General features: G+C 37.9%; 1 protein-coding gene across 1 annotated transcript; it reads left to right on the top strand.

Annotated features, from left to right (window-relative positions):
- Positions 1 to 1,522: 1,522 nt before the first annotated feature.
- LOC115918797 (SH3 domain-binding protein 5-like) lies at positions 1,523 to 16,551 on the top strand. Its single transcript, XM_030990879.1, has 7 exons — positions 1,523 to 2,150; positions 8,766 to 8,828; positions 9,702 to 9,830; positions 10,464 to 10,649; positions 11,690 to 11,820; positions 12,316 to 12,572; positions 14,420 to 16,551. The coding sequence occupies exons 1-7, from the start codon at positions 2,094 to 2,096 to the stop codon at positions 15,109 to 15,111; spliced, it is 1,515 nt and encodes a 504-aa protein (XP_030846739.1). The 5' UTR covers positions 1,523 to 2,093; the 3' UTR covers positions 15,112 to 16,551.
- Positions 16,552 to 20,052: the final 3,501 nt, after the last annotated feature.

The raw sequence follows: 20,052 nt of genomic DNA on the forward strand, positions 1-20,052 counted from the left end.
TTCATTTATTGGTTTCTGCATCTTTTTTCTTTTTTCATCAACATGCTCATGAAAATAATATGGTTTGGTACAATATTTTAAGTGTATATAATTTTATACAGATAATAAACAAAATTAAACAAATATATTGAATGCATAATTAACATACATTAGATGCAGGAGGGCTACAGAAATAAGCAAAGTAGCTTATGATCCCTGCAGTAATACTATATTCTTTTTTTGCTCCTAATTACGTATCTAACAATGTAACAACGATATTTTTATGACACATTATTTATTTAGTGAACCCCTCATGTTTGGTGCTTAACTCCCTCCCTCCTCCCCCAGATATCATGAAGTGAATTAATTAAATGTAATACAAAATAGTGAAAAACCCAAACAAATTATCAGATTAATATGGTTTTGAATTTGATTAATCAAAACTACAATGAGGTATGAAGAAATCAAAGATAGAAGTATCATAGTTCCATAACAATTTCTTCATATTCCATTTCCAATTCAATGTATTTGTGTTACATTACAAATCAATTATAAACATTTACAGCAATTTAGGAATGCATATTTGAAACGGAGGGTTTCACTAAAAAGCAATGCTTGCACAATTGTGGACCCCTCATATTAATCTCCAACTTTATAACTTACCTGTCGACTCCAATGTTACATGGTTCTTTGGATATATTAGGTTGGGTGGGGGTAGGGGTAGGATCTAGAAGAATATGTATATATATATATATATATTTTTTTTTTAAATTTATTTATTTATTTATTTATTTATTTATTTATTATTATTATTATTTTTTTTTTTGGGGGGGGGGGCTGGTGCTTGGGGATTCTTTCATACATTTTCTACATGTACCTTGCTTGAATTAATTTACAATCAAGATAAATGTGGGGGGGGGGGGGGTTAAGTACCGAAGGCCCCCCCCCCCCCTCTATCTCCCCTAGAATCGACCTGTACAACTAGCCTATTTGTCACCCATGAATTGTTGATAACAAATAGAAAATAAACTCTTACACCCGGAAAAACACATGTACCAGGCAAACGAAAAAAATGAATAATTCATGTAACATAATAAACCGAAACAACAATGAAATCGAATTTCATCATGAATGCAATTTGAACATAGCATTACTTTATTGTTCTAGTAGGTGTAAAAATCCTGATACCAATTGATCTCTGACAGGGTTTGTGCTCATCGATAAGGACAATATTTCCCTAGCTAAAGTGTGCGATTTTATTTTTTGTTTTGAGAATATTAATTACCGATTTCTTTATAACTTACAGCTCACTCAATATATTGCACCTCTTGTTGTTTTGATGTTATGCATGAACGGTACACCAGTCCGAAGTCCATACGAGGCATGGACCATGATAGAGGCATGGACACCAAAAGGGGCGTGTACGAATAGGCAGAAACAAAAGATTGTCTATAATCAACGGATTAGGGAATCTAGTGTGAAACGTACAATTCTGACAATTGTCACTTCTGTAAAACAGTACTGTCAAGAGGCATCCATAGCGTTTCTCTCCTCATTTAGCTCTTGCTTACAGACATGAAGATAAGATAAGCTACGAAATTAGCCATCGAAGTGTACTTTGATGGATCAGAATTTTTGTTAAAGAGGATTTTATTGTGGTGCCAATCTGTTGTACCAACATCCCAAAATAATATGTTAACCAAACATAACGTAGAGCACAGTGCTACATCCTCGCTGTGTAGAATCCTTTGTTCTCATTTTCGGCGCACAAAACAAAGTTCATAAATCTGGTACAAGCCTATGACAGTCACCTACCGGCGAACTTGCTCCGAAATCAACTTCTGATCAGTGTATCTGGAAAATCACTTTGTCTACTTCAAAGACTAGTTGACATTGGGATCGCATTAGAGACGTCACTGGTCCGTCCCCAAGGGGTCCGTCTCCCAGCTCAACTCCCCCAGAAAACAGAATTCACTACCTTCCTACAAGAATATATTAGTACAGCATATATTCTTGAACGAGAGGAAGTTTTTGGAGGTATTTCTTGCTGAGTAGACTCTTACCGGAATCATTGATGATTGTATTGTTGATGTAGAGAGTGAAGAGGAAGGAAGATGTCTGAGAGCAGTATGGATTCAAACAATGGGGCAGTCCTAGATCCAAGGATTAAGGTAAGTTTATATTTAATTGTTTATTTCGTTAGTTCTTGGTTTCGAAGACAAAAGAAACGATGCTTTAAATTGAAAGGTGACTTTGATTAAGCATCAACTATTCGTACAAAAGCTTAATAACAAAATTCCAAATTTTAGTTCTTTGAAGAAGAAATTTATTCAATATTATGAAGACGAGAGATATATTCATTCTATATCTGGTATGTTTAACAACATTTGTTTGTATGTAGAACAAGGAGAGAAATGTGAAAGCATTCTCTTTTGTTTGACTTAATTTCATTGAATCGTAAAATGTTATGTTTGACTCAATTCATTAGCCTATGGAGGGCTAAAACGTTAAAAATATATTTATCCTCATCTTATGACCTTTCGAATAGTAATGGGCAATATCATAAGGTGCACCTTGAAAGACTTGGGCTAATTCTTGGCGATGTCTTTTATAATGTAGATACACCCTACCTCTCTCTCTGTCTGAAGGTTAAACATTCATTTATATCATATATCTTTTTATATTATTTTATATTATTTATATCTTTTTAGACATGCAGTGATACGTTTAATTTGTGTCACTTCTGGTTATTGTCATCTTTACTCTTACACTCATTTATCTATGTATGATTTATTATCCAATGTATAACAAAACAATAATAGAGAATGATCTTATTTGTGTGGATTTAAAGCAATACAATTTAAATTGAATTAGATCTTTTAAATTTTACGGGGTGGGGGTGGGGAGGAGTCTTCAACTTTATTAAGTGTCAACATTTTCTGTAATGTATTTTATACTTTTCTATACTTTTCTGTCTCTTTCTGTCTCCCCGGCTATCTCCCAAGCCCTTCTCTATCTTTCCCCCATTTCTTTGTTCCTAAAGTATATTTTTTTCCCTTTATCATTACAATGTGCTTCTTTAAAAGGTCTTACATTCAAACGTATGTTCAATATAATGACCTCAGTAATGTCTGTTACCTATTTCAATGCATTTCGCGTGAAAGGGTTAATGGTAACGTATGATGTGCATTAAAAAAATGAAAACAAAATAAAAATAAAAAGAATACTTCGTACCAAAATAAAGTAACTGTCAAATTCATTTTAATATGTGAATGCTAAAAATAAAGTGGACTATCGTATAGTGCAATTGATTTTTCGTTATATGTTTTACATTACTTCGCGGATAACATGGGCGGAACTTGAAAACCAATTAGGCTAACTGTACACGTAGTGTTAAGAGGAAGGTGGTAAGAGCAATACTTCCTATATACAAGATTCATTGACCCATTATTTCCTTGTAACTTTACATTTCATTCTAGTGCGTGACACTGAACATACTGTTTTGTCTACGATGTCGTCATAATATACAACAAAAATCAGCATGTACTTAAACGAGGGGGGGGGGGGGTACGGCAACCAAAGATAAGAAAGGAAAGAAAAAAGACCGCTATCATTTTTTCAGGACTCCCCAATTCTCCCTCTCTCTCTCTCTCTCTCTCTCTCTCTTTCTCTCTCTCACACACATGGTGCAACCGCAAGCCTACTGTATATAATGAAATGTGTTATAACATTTTACGTAACATATTGTCATCTACATGTAAATTAAAGGAAGTGAGATTATATTAAAACAAAATAGATCGAATGTAAATGTCCCAATATCAAATGGTAGATATATTGGTCAAAATTAACGAGGAAATGTAAGAAAAGATTGTATTGCCACAAGTGCAGATTTGCTTAATCGCTTAATAATTGGGTAACATGGAACGTACAATTTTACGTACCATACAGAGATGTCTTACACAAGCATTAATTGAAATGGTCACGTAGCTATCTTAGCAATGTCACTTACATAACGTTAAACTTTTATTACCCAAATATTTGAAATCTAGAGGTTCGTATGACCGAAATAAAAGCAGAAAGGTCACCACGGGTGTCATTAAGTAATGACCTTTGAAATTTGAACACATCTTCTATTTTTATCAGTTTCTTGCTTCGTCAACAAATACTTGTCTAGATAATTATGTGGGACCAAAGGAACGAAGGTCAGATTTGCATAGACAATGAAGGTTAATTCAATATTTGCTAAGGAGATGCTGAAACTGAAGAAGTGTAATGTTTGCGTATTTGTTGGTGTACACAAAAGGGCAATCAAGGGGTCTAAGAGGCTTTAAGATTATTCAACTAAACCTCATAGAGGTGCACACTACCAATCATGTCAGTACATTTATAGGCCTATGTTATTTATGAGAACTGTTATTTTTTTCTCTCATATATGGCGCGACAGTTTGTCATCGTGTTTAACACTCATCCCATATCTCATTCTAGCTCTAGTGATGCAATACAGGCTTTGGGCATGAAGTGTGTGCGTGCGCGTGCGGAAGTGTGTGGATGTGGGTGGGTGGGTGGGTGCCTGCGGGGGGGGGGGGGGGGTTGGGGTGGGGGTGTACAGCCTGGAACAAAATCAGTGGCTAACCCAAAGAGTACATTATGAAAATAAGTGTCCCCTTTCAAATATTGGACGGGGGAGGGGGGTAGTGTGGGACAGCCGATAAAACTATGTTGGTATATACCAGAAGTACAGCCCCTGAAAAGATGTACCCTTTTACAATATTTGATCCCAAATGCACTTTAAATATTTTAATTCCCCTTTTTGCTTGTCTGCGGAGAATCTTTTCAAGTTTCAAATTTCAAGTTTATTTCCATAATCTGATAAGAATACAAAACAATCAAAAGACAAACAAGAATACACCATAAATATAACATAACATATATGGTGGGATCGACAATAGGCCTACAGGCCTGTCTATGGTCAATCCCTTAAGTATATACATCAAAGTCAAATTTAACCCCAAAAAAATGAATAAGATATAACCGAAGGAATGTGTGCCCCCGCCCTTACGAAAACCCGCATCCGTCTCTTCCCTTGGATGATATGATGAACAATGAAGGTATTGAAATAAACGTTAGGTTTGATAAGTAAAGCTGATTTACACCTTTACGAGGACATGTTTCAAAATTAACGTACAGTTGATAGGATTTCCGGCTCAGTTCGTGCTCTGTTATTTAATCAAGTATACATCAACTGTTTTAGAGGGGGTTTGGGGCTCAACCCCTACCCTCATCAATATTCAACATCCAAAAATTGACCATACACGAATTTAAGCGAGGCAGAAATGAATTCGAGAACATCATAGTGAAGCCCCCTCACGACTGTTCTTCTAGAGCCGCGCCTGTATGTACGCGTTCACCACTTGCTTTGATGTTTTGATGTAAACATTTATTCATTTTTATATATTTTTCCCCATTTTCTATGTTTTATTATATATATATATATATATATATATATATATAAATATATGTTTTTGAATGATATTTTTATATGATTGTATATGTTTGCTGTAAACTTGCATTTTTAGTATTTGGACTTTTTGACAAGTATTGAATAAAACCTCATTTGAATCTTGAATCTTGAATGTCAAATAAATGTTAGCTTATCAAAAGAGAAGTACAATTCACTGGTTTATTATTTGCGGATACAATACACTGTGTGTTTAAGTAACTTGAGTACTAATTTCTTCATAAGTTATGCTTAAAGCTGCATCCAATTTAAAAAGCATTCTTTTAATCTCAAATATTATATCATGACCGAGCATATAACGAATGTCCATAACAAAGGACGTTTACAAGTATTAGTCTAAATGAAGCACGAAGCGATATCATCTTTTCTTTATGTTGCCAAAAATTATGTTAGCGGTTAGCCGAGTGTCATGATTATCAGGGAAAGGACGATGTTAAAGATTAATTGCTTAACAAATGTGGACTTTCGCGCTGTCACCTAATTTAGGTCGGTACTATCTATGATCAAATATATATGTTAAGGGCAATAATATTGATAAATGCTCTCTTCCTTCCATTTAGGCTATTACTTAAACAGATCAGAGTACATGTTGATCGTTATCTTGGCATGATTATTTATTTAATAATGTACACTGTGATTGTTCAGAAGCAGAATATTTCGGAATACTGGCGCAGAAATAGAGGGGTGGGGGGGGGGGGAGCTATGTGACCCTTTCATATAATTAAACAAGAAAGAAAACGAATACAATAGAAAGAGAGATGGAAAGAAGTGGGGAAAAGGATTAGAACCGTGTAAGACTGAATAACGATCCTCCCTCTCACTACTTAGTGGCTTTGTTCCCTCTCGTGACAGTCATCACTCCCCCTTTCTTAACTGAAGTGGGCGTTCCCCCTCAAAACTAAATCATTGTATGAAGATTTAATTGCGTTGTGACTTTAATAAAAACATCTCCTACTTTCTGTCTGGTTCGAAAAAGCTCCCTGAACTCGCCGATTTGCTGATAATATACTCTCTCAAAGTATTATATATTCATCAAACAACGCTTTCTATGTGTTTTAAGTCAGGCGCGGATCCAGGATTTCTTAAGGGGGGGGGGGGCCCAAATTTGAAATTATGCGAGCCAAATATTGGTACGTAATGGCGACCAGCAGTGACGTAATTGGGGAGGGGGGGGGTGCAGGGAGGGGCTAGTTTCCCCCTCCCTCCTCCGCGAAGCGCGGAAAGCTTTGACGTTTTATTAAATTATTAGAGAAAGAAGACGTTTCGTTGTATTGGGACCATCCCACCAGCCCCCCCCCCCCCCACCCTGACTACGCGCCTGCGGTCAGATGAACATGTGTTGATACCTTGTCCGCCCCCGGAAGCTTAGGAGTTTAATGCAATGATTTACGGTCAGATTAGCATTCAGGGGTCCGCCTTAGGACCCTAGGCGGGGTCCAGGGGGCAGAGCCCCGGAAGTTCAGGGGTTTTAAGTATTTAATTACGGTCAGATGGGCATTATTTTGATAACTAATTGTGACACCGGCAGGTCACTAATTGGCGTGGGGTTCAGGGGGCGGAGCCCCGGAAGCTCAAGGGTTTTAGGCACTCAATTACGGTCAGATGAGCATCAAGGGGCCCGCCTTAGGGCTCTTGGTTGGGTCCAGGGGGCAGAGCCCCCGGAAGCTCAGGGGTTTTAGGCGTTTAATTACGGTCAGATGAGATTTTTTGATACCTTATTATTTTGTGACACTGGCAGGACACTATTTGGCGTGGGGTCCAGGGGCAGAGCCCCCTGAAATGAGGGGTTTTAGGCATTAAATTACCGTCAGATGAGCATCTAAGGGCCCGCCTTAGGGCCCTGGGTGGAATCCAGGGGGCAGAGCCCTCGGGGTTTTAGGCATTTAATCATGGTCAGATAAGCATATTTTGAAACCTCATTATAATGTGACACTGGCAGTTAAATATTTTTTCTTTCTTGCTCTCTTTCTTTCTATTTCTCTTTAATATACTTTTTTCAAAACAAGTGGGGAGGGGGGGGGGGGGGGAGGGGGAGGGCTCGATGATCCCGATTCCCGTCGTTCCGCGGGCCCTGACATGTAGGCATCTCAAAAAGCATTTTCTTGACTGGCTGTAAATTTAGGAATTTGTCATTTTCCAACAAACGCATATAAAAGTATAATTTACTTAAAAGTGAGGAAAAATCTCGGAAAATTATGTCATTTCAGCTTTTTTTTTTTAAACGACCGTTATGGAATTAGAAGTAAGCCACGTTTGAATTTCCCAAGGCCCCCCCCCCCCCTCTCTATAAGTACGCCAGTGCCGCCCCCGATCTACACTTTGTTGGCGGGAAAATTGCAACTGATATCCCTTACCTTTCTTCATTCTCTTTTTTTCCTTCTTCCCTTTCTCTCCTATTTCCCTTCCCTTCTCTTTTTTTTAAAGCTCGGACGGGGTGGGGGGGGGGGGGTGGGGGAGGTAAGGGCCTTTTGCCCCCCCCCCCGATCCACAACTTGTTGGCGGGAAAATTGCAACTGATATCCCTTTCTTTTCTTTTCTTCTTCCTCTTTTTTCCTTCCCTATATCTCCTCTTTTTTCTTTTTTCTTTCCCTTCCTTCCTTCTCTCTTTTTTTTCGATGGGGGGGGGGGGGGGGGGAGGCAACAGCCTGGGAGGCAAGTCCTTTTGCCCCCCGATCTCCTTCTTCTCTCTTTTCTTTTCTTCTTCCTCTTCTTTTTTCCCTTTCTCTCCTCTTTCCCTTTCCCTTCTTTTCCTTCTCTCTCTCCTTTTTTTTTTTGCGGGGGGGGGGGGCAAGGCCCGCTCGGCCCCCCTGGATCCGCGCCTGTTTTAAGTAATACAATGTACCATTAAAGAGAAGGTTGAGTTCTGGGGAAAGATGAGCAATAATTGTGAGCGTTATCATTGTTATTATGTAAGTGTGGAAGAACATCAGAGAAAATATTCCCTGAAAAGCATGGCTCTTCAAATGCCTTCATATTTTAAATATGACAAGTACAACAGCTAATGAATGAGGCCAGATTTTTATGCCCACATGTTTGTGTATTTCCATATACATCTTTCTGTGTAAAGTGCTTGTGACTTTACCAAGACTGGGCCAAATTTCTCTTCATTTTGAAGTCTTTAGTAACTGCACACGAATACTTATATGCTATATACATAATCGGTTCCACACCGTTTCTTTCACAATGCAATCGCATAACCAGAACTCAACTTTATCTTTAAATAAAGATTACCTCCTTTTTTTTTTTTTTTTTACTTCCGTCTACACAGGATGAGCTTGAACTATTGAATACAGCCTCTGCGGAAATCAACCGGCTAGAAAAACAATTAGATGTAAGTATATTATTGTATGCATTACGTTTACTGGTTTACGTCCTCACTCTTTAAACGTTATGCGGATATTTTTGTTTTATGATCTTTAAAAAAAAAAATCGTCTTGGTGCGCTATTTATCTTTTTGAGGAGCTGTATATGTTACATCTCCGGAGTGTTGGCTCAGTCAGTAGAGCGTCCGCCTCGCAGTCGGGAGGTCGTTGGTTCGAACCCCGGCCGCGTCATACCAAAAGACGTTAACAGATGGGAGTTGTTGCTACCTTATTTGGCGTTCAACATTAAGGGATAGAGCAACGTCGATCTGGCGCTGCTCAGTGGCTGCCGGGCTCACGATCAATTGGGCAAAAAGAATCTCCGTTTCGGTTTAATAAAATTTGGAGTGGACTATTAGGCTATTTTTATTATTATTATTATTATTATCTAAGTCTTAGAAAAGTAGTAAGCGATTCTGTCGGGTTTGTATGAGCCGAATTTATTTTTCCATGTATTTGATTAAAAAAGAAAACTCTGAATTAATATCATAATAATATGAGTTCAAATTTGTATCCATTTCATTTATGATCATCATCGGGAACTGAATGTGAATGCACTTCTTTGATATAGTTAGGAGGTTTGACATTGAGGAGACGTGATGGCTCAGTGGTAGATCAGTGGTCTAAGAAAACCGGGAGGTCTCGGGTTCGAAACCAAGCCCGCTCGTGGCCTTTGGTAAGGCATTAATCCTCAATATCAAATCCCTCGCAGAGGACTTAAAGCCGTTGGTCCCATGGTTGTTTACATCAAATCATATGAAGGATTTCTTAGTAATCAGGTGAAACAATCATCATCAAACATTAACATTAACATTAACATTCAATGAATTTCTCTGTGGTAGGAATCTCGGCAAGCATTTCGTCAGACATTAACGGAATCAACCCAAAGCCTAAACGAGAAGATCAAGAAATGTCGCAAGTCAGCTCAGAAGGCTCAGGGTTACTATGCAGCCAAGGAAGAAGCTAGAAAAGTGAGTAGAAAGTTCAAGTGAAACAAAATCATTATGCCCTGTAATTAGTCCAGAATCTGTCATTTTGAATTTAGATCTCCACCACACCAACGCAATATGCGACCTCCCCTTTCTTACTTTCTGCCAGCCGAAGATTGCGTGATCGCCCGGCGAAAAAAAAAACGTAAGCTGAACTGGTGAGCATATTATAATGAGTCGTTGATATCAAACGCCATCTTCGGTGGGGAATAATAATATGAAGAACCAGCCAGATTCTGGACTATATGATTATGTGCACGCTGATCCTTTGAAGGGGCGAGCAAGATAGAGAGAGAGAGAGAGAGAGAGAGAGAGAGAGAGAGAGAGAGAGAGACAAAAAAGAGAGAGAACGAAAGAAAGGAAAAGAGAGAGAGAGAGGGGGGGGGGGTATAAATAGTCATTTGAATAAAAGACATTACATTTTGCTTGGGTCATTCGTCTTTACATTATTTTGTCAGTATACTCTTCCGATTTGTCTCCACTTATTTTTGTGTTTCCACTCTATTATATATCTTGCATACTCACAACTCTTCCCCTCCCATCCCATTTACTAAGCTTTGATTTTACTCATTCCTGTTTATCGCCCCTCATCCATCTTTCCCTCAACTCACGCAGGCTCAGGAGCTTGCCCAAGAGGCGGCCCTTCGCTATCAGCGAAGCTCAGGGATGTATTCAGCAGCCAGAGAAACCATTGGAATCGCTGAAGAGGCGGCTCTTAACTCCAAGAAACAACCGATGCAGGATTCAAGAAGAAGATTCGATTCGGCTCTTCAAGAGATGCTTAATCTATCCACAGAAAAGGTATGTTAAAGCCTCACTGCACTACTTGTAGCTACTTGCGCCCTCTATACAACAAACAATGCCTAATCGGTGACCATTGGTCCCCCATGATCCTCTTTTCTTCTGTTAATTAAAAGGTAATTTGATGAGATAACCACCTGTCCAGTGACCTTGCAGGGTGGTCTAATCCCTCATGTAAACTAGTACAGATGGGCTTTAAAATAGTAAACAATGCTTGCAGACTGTCTCGAAGGTTACGTCCACTGCACACGAGGCGTTATGGTCGTTATGACAGCGTCATTGGTGTACGCAGTCTCCCGACGCGCCTAGTGAAAGTGATAATATGTCCATTGAAATGTTGCAAAATAAACAGAGGAACAATGCGTTGAAGTATGCGCTAAAAGCCTTCATATTGATTGGCGCATATAATACATAAATGGCCCAATCGAAACAACGCCTTGTGCACAATTGGCATAATGGATCAATGAATATCTTGCTTGACGCTTGCGGTAAGAAACGAGCCATCTTTCTCTACAGTTGTATTTGGGTTTAATGTCCAGTCTTACAATGATGTGTTCTTTGGGGTTGATCAATAGACCTAACTAATATTGATACTCAAATCTGTCTATACTGATTTAATAATATTATGTTTTCCATCTGCTTCCCATTTTTTCTGCGAGCTATGTCGATGAGATGACTCGTATTCTAGGTCGGTACAGACTTGTACCACATTCGGCAAAGTGTCGTATTTCCTAATGAATCAAAGGGGGGGGTTATATTTTATGTATATAATGAAAATATAGAAGACCCAAGGTAGCCTGTTTTACTATTACCATAGTACTCCCAGGTGCCCATTTAATTCACCTGGATCGAGAGGGACACTTTTTGGTAAAACACCTTGTCCAAGGATGTAAAATAGGAGCGAGGAACGTACCCAGATCCTTTTGTTTGAGTGTCAAGAGCCTTTACCAAGTATACTATTCAGACTTGATGTAATGATATTGTCATGGTATATACAAATATGTCAATGATAACATTCTTTGTTATTCCCTATTTTTAAGCTCAATGCTGCCGAGCGAGAGAAGCGAGAGAGCCAACATGAACACGAGAAGCGATCCAAACATTACATCACGACTCAACAGGAAGTCGACAAGCTTGCAAAGAAGTTCAAGAGATCCATCGGCAAATCAGCGTGAGTAATGACTGTCCAGTGGGGCGTTTCACAAAACTTGTCATCAGTGACAAATGACAGTTTTTATTAAAAGCTACTGAAATCCTTGGTTCTGATTGGTTATCAGCAGATTTGTCACTGGTTTTTGTCATTTGTCAAAACATATACACGGGGACGGCGGGGGGGGGGGGGGGGGGGGCGGTGGGGCGGGGTTGGGTAGGGATCCTTGTAGGCGTGAAGGGGAGGGTAGAGGGGTATATTACCTGCTTGATCCGTAGCATATATATAATGCACAAATGCAAAAAATGCACACACACAATCAAAACATTTAATGATTCCTTTTCTACAGCTGTTTCAAACTGGTGACAGGGGAAGGGGCTCGAGGATTCACCGTATCCTTGATACCCCGTTCCTGCCTATGGTCTGTTTTCCATTAAGATGCGTTAGGTTTGGGCGTATGTAAAGATTTCCCTGCTCAAAGACCACTGTTCTGACTATTTCATTTCTCAACAACAGCGATTACTACGATCTCAAGAAGTCCTTTTTCTACGAGCTGAATGACCTGAAGATACGAACAGAAGCCTTACAAAGCGCCCTCACCGAAAGCAAGGCCAAGTATCGAGGAGCTCTGAAGCACTTAGAACAGATCTCAGACGATATTCATCAATCTCGTCAAGTAGCCGTCATCTTGGCTGGAAGTCGACAAAGTGGAGTCGGTGCTGAGACAGAGAGGGATTCGGAACACGAGAAACTGGACATCACATTCCATATCGGTCAGTTGGGTCTGTTAGTCTGTTACCTTTACCGTAACCACGGACCTGTAAAAGGTCCATGCCGTTATTCAGGTTTATAAGATGATGACGTGGATCCTAATCAAATGATTGGTTGAGAGCGTACACGTGACTACGCATTTATTTTGCCTAACGCGTAATTTGGATAATGACCAGTCATTATCAAAATCATGTTATAAAACATCATTTTATAAGACAAATAAAACATAATCTTATAAAAAAAATAATACACATCATTTTGTTCGGGCATTATTTAAAATTACCCACACGAGGTACCTTTGGAACAGTCTAACACGCCCGAGACGATATAGATGTGTATTATTTGTATATTACCCTCGACTGTATACTACATGTACTTCGCGTTGGTCCATGGAAATCTACCTAATAAGCCATTTTGGAGATACTAGATAAAGATAAATGTCATTTGTACAAAACTGTAAAAATCCATAGAGACGACTGATGGATACGATTTCATGAAAAGTTTTGTAATCATTATTCATTTATGCGCAAGTATTCTTTTTAAGAGGGAACACAAAAGGTTTTCATGAAGCACCTTCATTACTTTGGCAGTAATTATTCTAATTTGCACTATTAAAGTGGGACCTCTCCATGTGTGGAATATCTGTGAATGTGTTAATCATTTATTTGGTTAATTTGTACAAATGCTATCTCTAAAGTGGCTTATTCACGAACACAAATAAGTTGATGGACAGCTGCCCATACCGCAACGGGATGGCTCCTGTTTTAAGCCTCTTGAAATGAAGAAAAGCTATAAAGGGGGGGGGGGGGGTAATAATAATAATAATAATAATCATAATAATAGTGGGTTCTTGTATAGCGCTCATGTCTGTCAGACTTGACACTCTGGCGCTCCCGATTATATATGTTCCAATTGATCTTCATACTCTGGGCCCTCGGGCGATAACTTGCTTGTGGACCATGCGACTTCATCCTAACAGTGACGCCAACAATTCCAACATTAATAGTAAAATTTGTGCTAATTCTCAGGCAACCAGGGACCCACGGTGCTCGAATTCAAGTAAAATGTAATGGTGAATAGATTCAGAAAAAGTCTAGATCTCAGCTAAAACACGCCTCTGGTCTATATTACTATAACTATAAAGACCAAAGTGTTAAGTACGAAATTCAGAATGGCTGAGGAGGAACTAAATTTTCAAAATGGTAGATGAACTATTTTTACATGAAAAGATATTGTGAATGAAGAAAGCAATAAGGGAAGTCTATAAAATGAGGAAGATATTCGAGACAAAAAAGGTGGAAGGAGGGAGTGTCATCATGATGCCAAAGTCAGTGACCCCTGGTATGAAGGAAAATGCTGACTTTAATCAAAATTAATGATGATAATGAACATACTGGATTATAGTTTTTGACCCATCTTGTTAAACGTGTAAATCTGCCATTCTGTCACTGTTGTCTGTCACTGTCTTCCCCTCTAAATGGTTAGTCATGTTTTTAGAGGGATGCTCTAGTATTTACATTATATGATGGATACACCTGTAATCATTCCAAGTTGTGTTTTTTTTTCAGGGGAAATATACCGAGTTCAGAAAAACCCATTCCGTTCTATTAAGCGGGACTGCACTACTTGTAGGTACTTGCGTCCTCTATATAGCAAACAATGCCTAAGCGGTACCCTTTGGTCCCCATGGTCCCTCATTTCTTATGTTAATTGAGAGCTAATTTGGTGAGATAACCACCTGTCAGTGACCACGCAGGGAGGTCTTATCCTTCCTGGCCAAACTAATGTAGATAGGCTTAGATATATTTTTAGTAAAATCTTCCAATTTATATTCTCTTATTATCCGCAGATGATAGCACTGATGGTGAGAGTGTTATCACTGATTCATCGGAACCCTCAAGCTGTGCCTCATCGACCTCCCGAATGCAATCGAGGTCAATCTCAGGTTCCAGCCTTCCATCTCCTGCAGAATGGGACAATGACAATACGAACAACCGTTTCAACTTCGCTGTCGGTTCAAATCCCGAATCAAACAACGGCCATAATGGAAATTCCAAAAGAGATTCAGTTCCCAAGATATACATGGAAACAGTGGACGATGTGGAAGACGACGACGATGATGACGATGATGGAGATATTTTTATCGGCGTTGATATTGACAGTGATAGTGACAATGATACCAAAGGTAGGCTCGATGTCACCCGTAAGCTAAGAACTATTAGCATCGGCGACCTCAAGTCCTTCAGCGTCTACGATGATGGTGAAACCATCGACATCAATTCTTCGACCACGGCTGATGAATCGAATAGATCTGACACTACATCAAATCAAACGACATCGGAACAGGTTGGAGATCAAACAGTCAATGAATCTTCCAATACTCCCGTCCATGACGCCCTCAACGACAGTGTCGATGAAACCAACGATGAAACCATCACTGAAATCGTTGACGGCGATGTGCCGTCTCAGCCGGAAAAGAAAGATGACGTCGCAGATACAGCCGTCGATGATAAAGCGAATGACGAAGTCGTCTGGATATGAACGAGGGGTTTAGCATAGCTGCCGTAAATGATTATTGACTTGAAAGCGTTTCAGTATTTGAATCAAGAGACGATCATAAGCGGGTCCTTTATGGAAGCTGTGGTATATAATCGATGAAGGCTCTGAAGTCTCTGTTCATTGTAGGAAAAGATTTTTGCCCAAGCAAACCAGTCCCTCTCCACCCAGATGTAAAACGTACCCTGCGGGATTAATATTAAATGTAGGGCCCTCAGAAAGAGCAGTATTAATACTGATATTGTTACCTTGGAAGACCGAATTGTTATTAATCATTATTATTCAACGAGTGAATTCTATGCAAGCACTGACGGATGGATGAGTGGCGAGTTCATTAGAATTATCAAATGTCGATTATGTCAATATAAAAAGGGGAAATTATCATTAAAGTTCTTATTTGCCCTATTTAATGATATGTTTTTTTTTTAATAACAGAAAACTAATTCGATGTTCAATAGAGTGGTCAGAAAAAGTTATTGAGGGGGATGGGTATCGATTCATTGGGCATTGAGTTGGATTTTTTTCTTCTTCGAGATGTCCATGTTTTCAAATCTGCTGAATAATGTCGAAGCCTTTGATAATACGTGCCAAAGATAAGTTTGAATGTGACTGTTAGACCAAAGTAAGGAGGTGTTATTTTACTACACTATCGTCAAATCATGTCGACCTGCAGGGATAAACATATTATGAATATTAATGGAATCACAGTAGTGATAGAAGAAGAAATTGTAAACACTGCTGACTTTCTGTGACGAAACTTTACTTGCATTTTTCGCACAACTTTAACACTCTGTGAAATCATGTTTACGTTCTAGTTTTTATATGAAATAATATAATTCTGTTCTTTTGTGTATATGAGATTCTGTTAATGCTTTATGCTATAGCTAAATGAAAGAAATTCAGGTTACGGATTTTTTTTTAGCCAGATAGGTCAGTCATTTTATGGACCCCAAATAGTTCCCCCCATCCATTGTACATGGGAGTGAGCTAATCGGAGCTCCATAATTTGAACTATGACATCGCTTGTGTCACAACTCTCCCTCTCAAATACGCTATGATCTATGCAAATGCTTATACTACGTCCTCTCTCGTTTTGTTTATATTTGTATATTTACTATTTTACTTCGGAATTCGGATATTTGCTTTTAATGAAATCATTTAACCGCAAATATACTAATTATTTTAACCAGCTCGAAGAAGAATACATCCTGATCAACTTTTTGTTGTTCATACATACACTTTTAACATGAATTACAATATGTAGACGATGCTTATAATGTTGTTGATGATGATAATCATAATGATTTTAATCATCATTATCATTAATATCATTATTATTATCATCACCACCATCATGATCTTTATGAAGTATGAAGGCATGTATATCATAATGGTGGAATCACGAAATAAAATGTAATTGTATCTCCAAATGATTGTGTATTGAGTCTGCTTTAGAGTTTACATCCAATACGATTAGATATATGTGTATGCGTGTGTGTGCGTGTGTATGTATGTGATTTTTTACAGACGTGTATCTATTAGATATGATTATTTACGTCTGTGGACCGACCTTTAAACGTCACCGTCCGAAAGACGTGACTCAGTTTCGAACCTGCGTCATCGGCTGTGGTTCCTTTTTTTAGGTTTTAAACAATCAGCTCCCATCGACTCTCATCAGCTCTCATCGGCTAAACACCTGCAACCAGCCAATAAGGATTAATTTACCGAATAATCCACATGCAGTATCCATGCAATCCCAGCTATACTACGGGAGTACCCCAGTGGGAAGCTATCGACAACATAATACAAGCTTTATGGATACTACTGATGTGTGCTTAAAGGTAATACAAAGTTTTGGAATGGGGTCATGAATCTGGTTCAAATGAACATATTGGAAGCATATGCGATCCTACAATATTCAGAGATCGTTGTCTCGGTTGAAATCGAGTCTAAAGTGATGAAATTGTAAATAATAAAGTCTTTATGTTGTATAGCGCCCTCTCAAGGTCAAGATATTGATTTAGCTATAAAAAAAAATATACAATTAATATTTTTAAGACTTAGAAAGTGCACATTGAATAGTAAGCTTAGAGAATTTCAATTTAAAATGCTTTATAATATTATATATACTAAATTACATTTATATAAATTTAAAATGGTTAATAGTAATTTATGTTCTTTTTTGGTAAATATGAGGAAACTTACGAGCATTTATTTTGTCTTTGTGAGAAAGTAAAACCAATTTGGGAAGAGTGTGGGAATTTATTTAATTTAGTAGAAATTACAAATATTAATTGGAAAGGTATCCATGTAGGGATGGTTGAGTTTAACATAGGGAAGGAACAGTTACTAAATCATATCATAATTTTGATAAAATATATGATATTTATAGATAGTAAAAATAGACAAAAACCACCAACTTATTTAGAGATTAAGAAAAGATTATTAGAAAATAGAAAGGAGGAGAAGAAATTAGCTGGGGACCGAGGTACACTCACATATCATTTTAGAAAGTGGGACAATTTTAGAATAACTTCGTGCAGAATAAATAAAATAAGGAAGGCGAATAGAAGCAATGAAATGGACATGGCTGATATAATGGTCGAGATTCCCACAAAATGTAGGCATGTTTTATTAAAGTGGGTGTTTGTGTGGGTGTGTGTGCACGTGTGTGTATGTGGGTATGTAAGTATTTTTTTCCCCTTCCCTTAATGTCTTTTTATGTTCATGCCTTCTTCATGCATGCATATTTCATGCTTTATTTGATGTAAATAGTAAAAGTTCATTTGTATTATTTAGATGTGAATGTAAAATCATATTCTATATAATAATATTAACATGCAGATTATTATATGTATTGATTTTGTTATTGTTTGTGAAAAGCAATGGAGAAAATAAAATATCATTGAAAAAAAAAAAAAGTTATTTGACTAAAATCGACCGATTTGCTATTACCATTTGGAATATATATATCACAACTGCATATTCTGAGATTTTCATGGTCGCAGCTACCATCGTATGGCCGTAGGCGCTATTTGAAATTTATCAAAATTTACCGGGAGCACCGGTAAATTTTTATATTCAATTTTTCTCGAAAGCAGAAGTGTTTTAGGGGCCCATTTGTTCAGTGCTTATAATACATCCACAGGGGCATCCAAATATATCAACATTGTAAAGAATCACTATCCAGCCACTTTTGCTGGCTGAAAATTTGAAATCATGTAAATCCTATGGTAAACAAGAGATAATACCAACTAGACATTCCTCTTAAACGATTAGAACTAGTAATTGCCTCTATGTGGAATTATATCAAACCATATAATGCATTTTAAAAACGCGTTGCGAAAATACGTCTAGAAGGTAGTTATATTGTTAGACCCTTGTATCGCAAAGTATACGTTTTGTGCTGGGTAAAGACTCGATAACTTTAATTTCGGTCATTATAAGAAGCGAGTTATCGATGTGTATTAACGATAATGTACCCTTAACATCTAATTTTATCCATGTTATTAACAAATTAATATAAGTAAATCAGTCACTCAGCAGCGTCTGACAGTGAAGTCTAGATAGTAAACGGTTTCCCTTGCGTAACTAGTGACAGTAATTTCACTGATAGGACATGACCTACTTGACCGTTCTCATGATTCCTACAAAGTTCTACAGATTGAATTTGATGTTGGCTGCAAAAGGGATACACTACCTTTAAAATAGGACCTGACGTTTACCCGTTACGCGGGAGGTGTTATTGACTGACGCACGGGTGCGTCACCGACTGACATGGTGTATGACGTTCGGGTGTTAGTCTACAAGCTCAGACCCTAATTTGACACTTTATCAAAAAATCATTGTGCCTTGAGAGAAGCCTAGCCCAGCTACCTACTGGTTGTGTCAATATAGGTCAGGAGCAGCTACAGTATGGCCTATGGTAGTCTTATAGTGCAGACTCACTTTTACGACTGTGCTTGCAGACTATTCGGGTGTGACGTCATACAAGTGACTACAAATTGAGCAGTGTAAATATTAGCCTTCATAGGCCCCTTACCCTTATTAGCGCAGGTAACATTTAAAAGGGAAGTCTATCCTGATATTAGTTGGTTTTTAATAGAAACGGAATATAAATATAAAACGAAGAGGTCAGTGAAAGTTTTAGCGAACATATTTTTACACAGGAAAATACAACTATTTTGCAAGATAATGGATAAATTAGGTAGTGCATAACGTGTACAATTATTTCCTAGATGATATAATGATACCTTTTGCTTCTCATTTTCTTACAGTTGTATAGTATATCAATTAAGTCAGGACTTGACTATTAAATAAACCCAGATACATGAAACAAATGCATACATGTATTCTAAATAAGCTTTCGGGTATGGGAAGACAATCTTATTGCTCATCAATACCTAAATTGCACAAATTATGTTTAGTCATATTAAAGAAAAAATATTCATGCCAGGAAACTGTCACATAGACTCCATCATGCTCTTTGGAGTAAATACTTGCCAAAAAATGAATAATTTCTGGTGAAAACTTGTCAAATCAGTTGTCAAATCACGTCATGTATATTTCGAAAACAAGAAAGCCCGGCTGAGGAAATGAATATACAAGCATCAATTATCAGAGTGAGGAATTGTCTTTGTGTTGCGCCGTTCTTTGTTGTGTTGTCCTGTGTTGTACCGTGTTCTGTCACTATCCATGTACTAAATATATTTCAATATTCTGGGCTAGGAAAGCTTTTCTAACAATGTTGAGAGGCAGTCCATCTACACCATAAAATTAATTTGATGTTTCTACTTTCAAGTTTATTTGTTTCACATTTCACAAAAAAATAATTCACATAATTGACAAAATTAGAACATTATATGAAATGAAATATACTAAAAGTGTCACATTATATAATTAATATTATTTTGAGCAAACTATTGC

Source organism: Strongylocentrotus purpuratus, unplaced genomic scaffold (genome assembly GCF_000002235.5).
Source record: "Strongylocentrotus purpuratus isolate Spur 01 unplaced genomic scaffold, Spur_5.0 spur5_scaffold_19, whole genome shotgun sequence".
Taxonomy (NCBI): domain Eukaryota; kingdom Metazoa; phylum Echinodermata; class Echinoidea; order Camarodonta; family Strongylocentrotidae; genus Strongylocentrotus; species Strongylocentrotus purpuratus.

What these genes read in the sequence shown, in the direction of transcription:
- LOC115918797 (XM_030990879.1), top strand. Translation starts at nt 2,094, where the DNA reads ATGTCTGAGAGCAGTATGGATTCAAACAATGGGGCAGTCCTAGATCCA. An exon ending in CCAAGGAAGAAGCTAGAAAA is followed by an intron (nt 9,831 to 10,463) that starts GTGAGTAGAAAG and finishes CAACTCACGCAG; the next exon opens with GCTCAGGAGCTTGCCCAAGA. An exon ending in AGATCCATCGGCAAATCAGC is followed by an intron (nt 11,821 to 12,315) that starts GTGAGTAATGAC and finishes TCTCAACAACAG; the next exon opens with CGATTACTACGATCTCAAGA.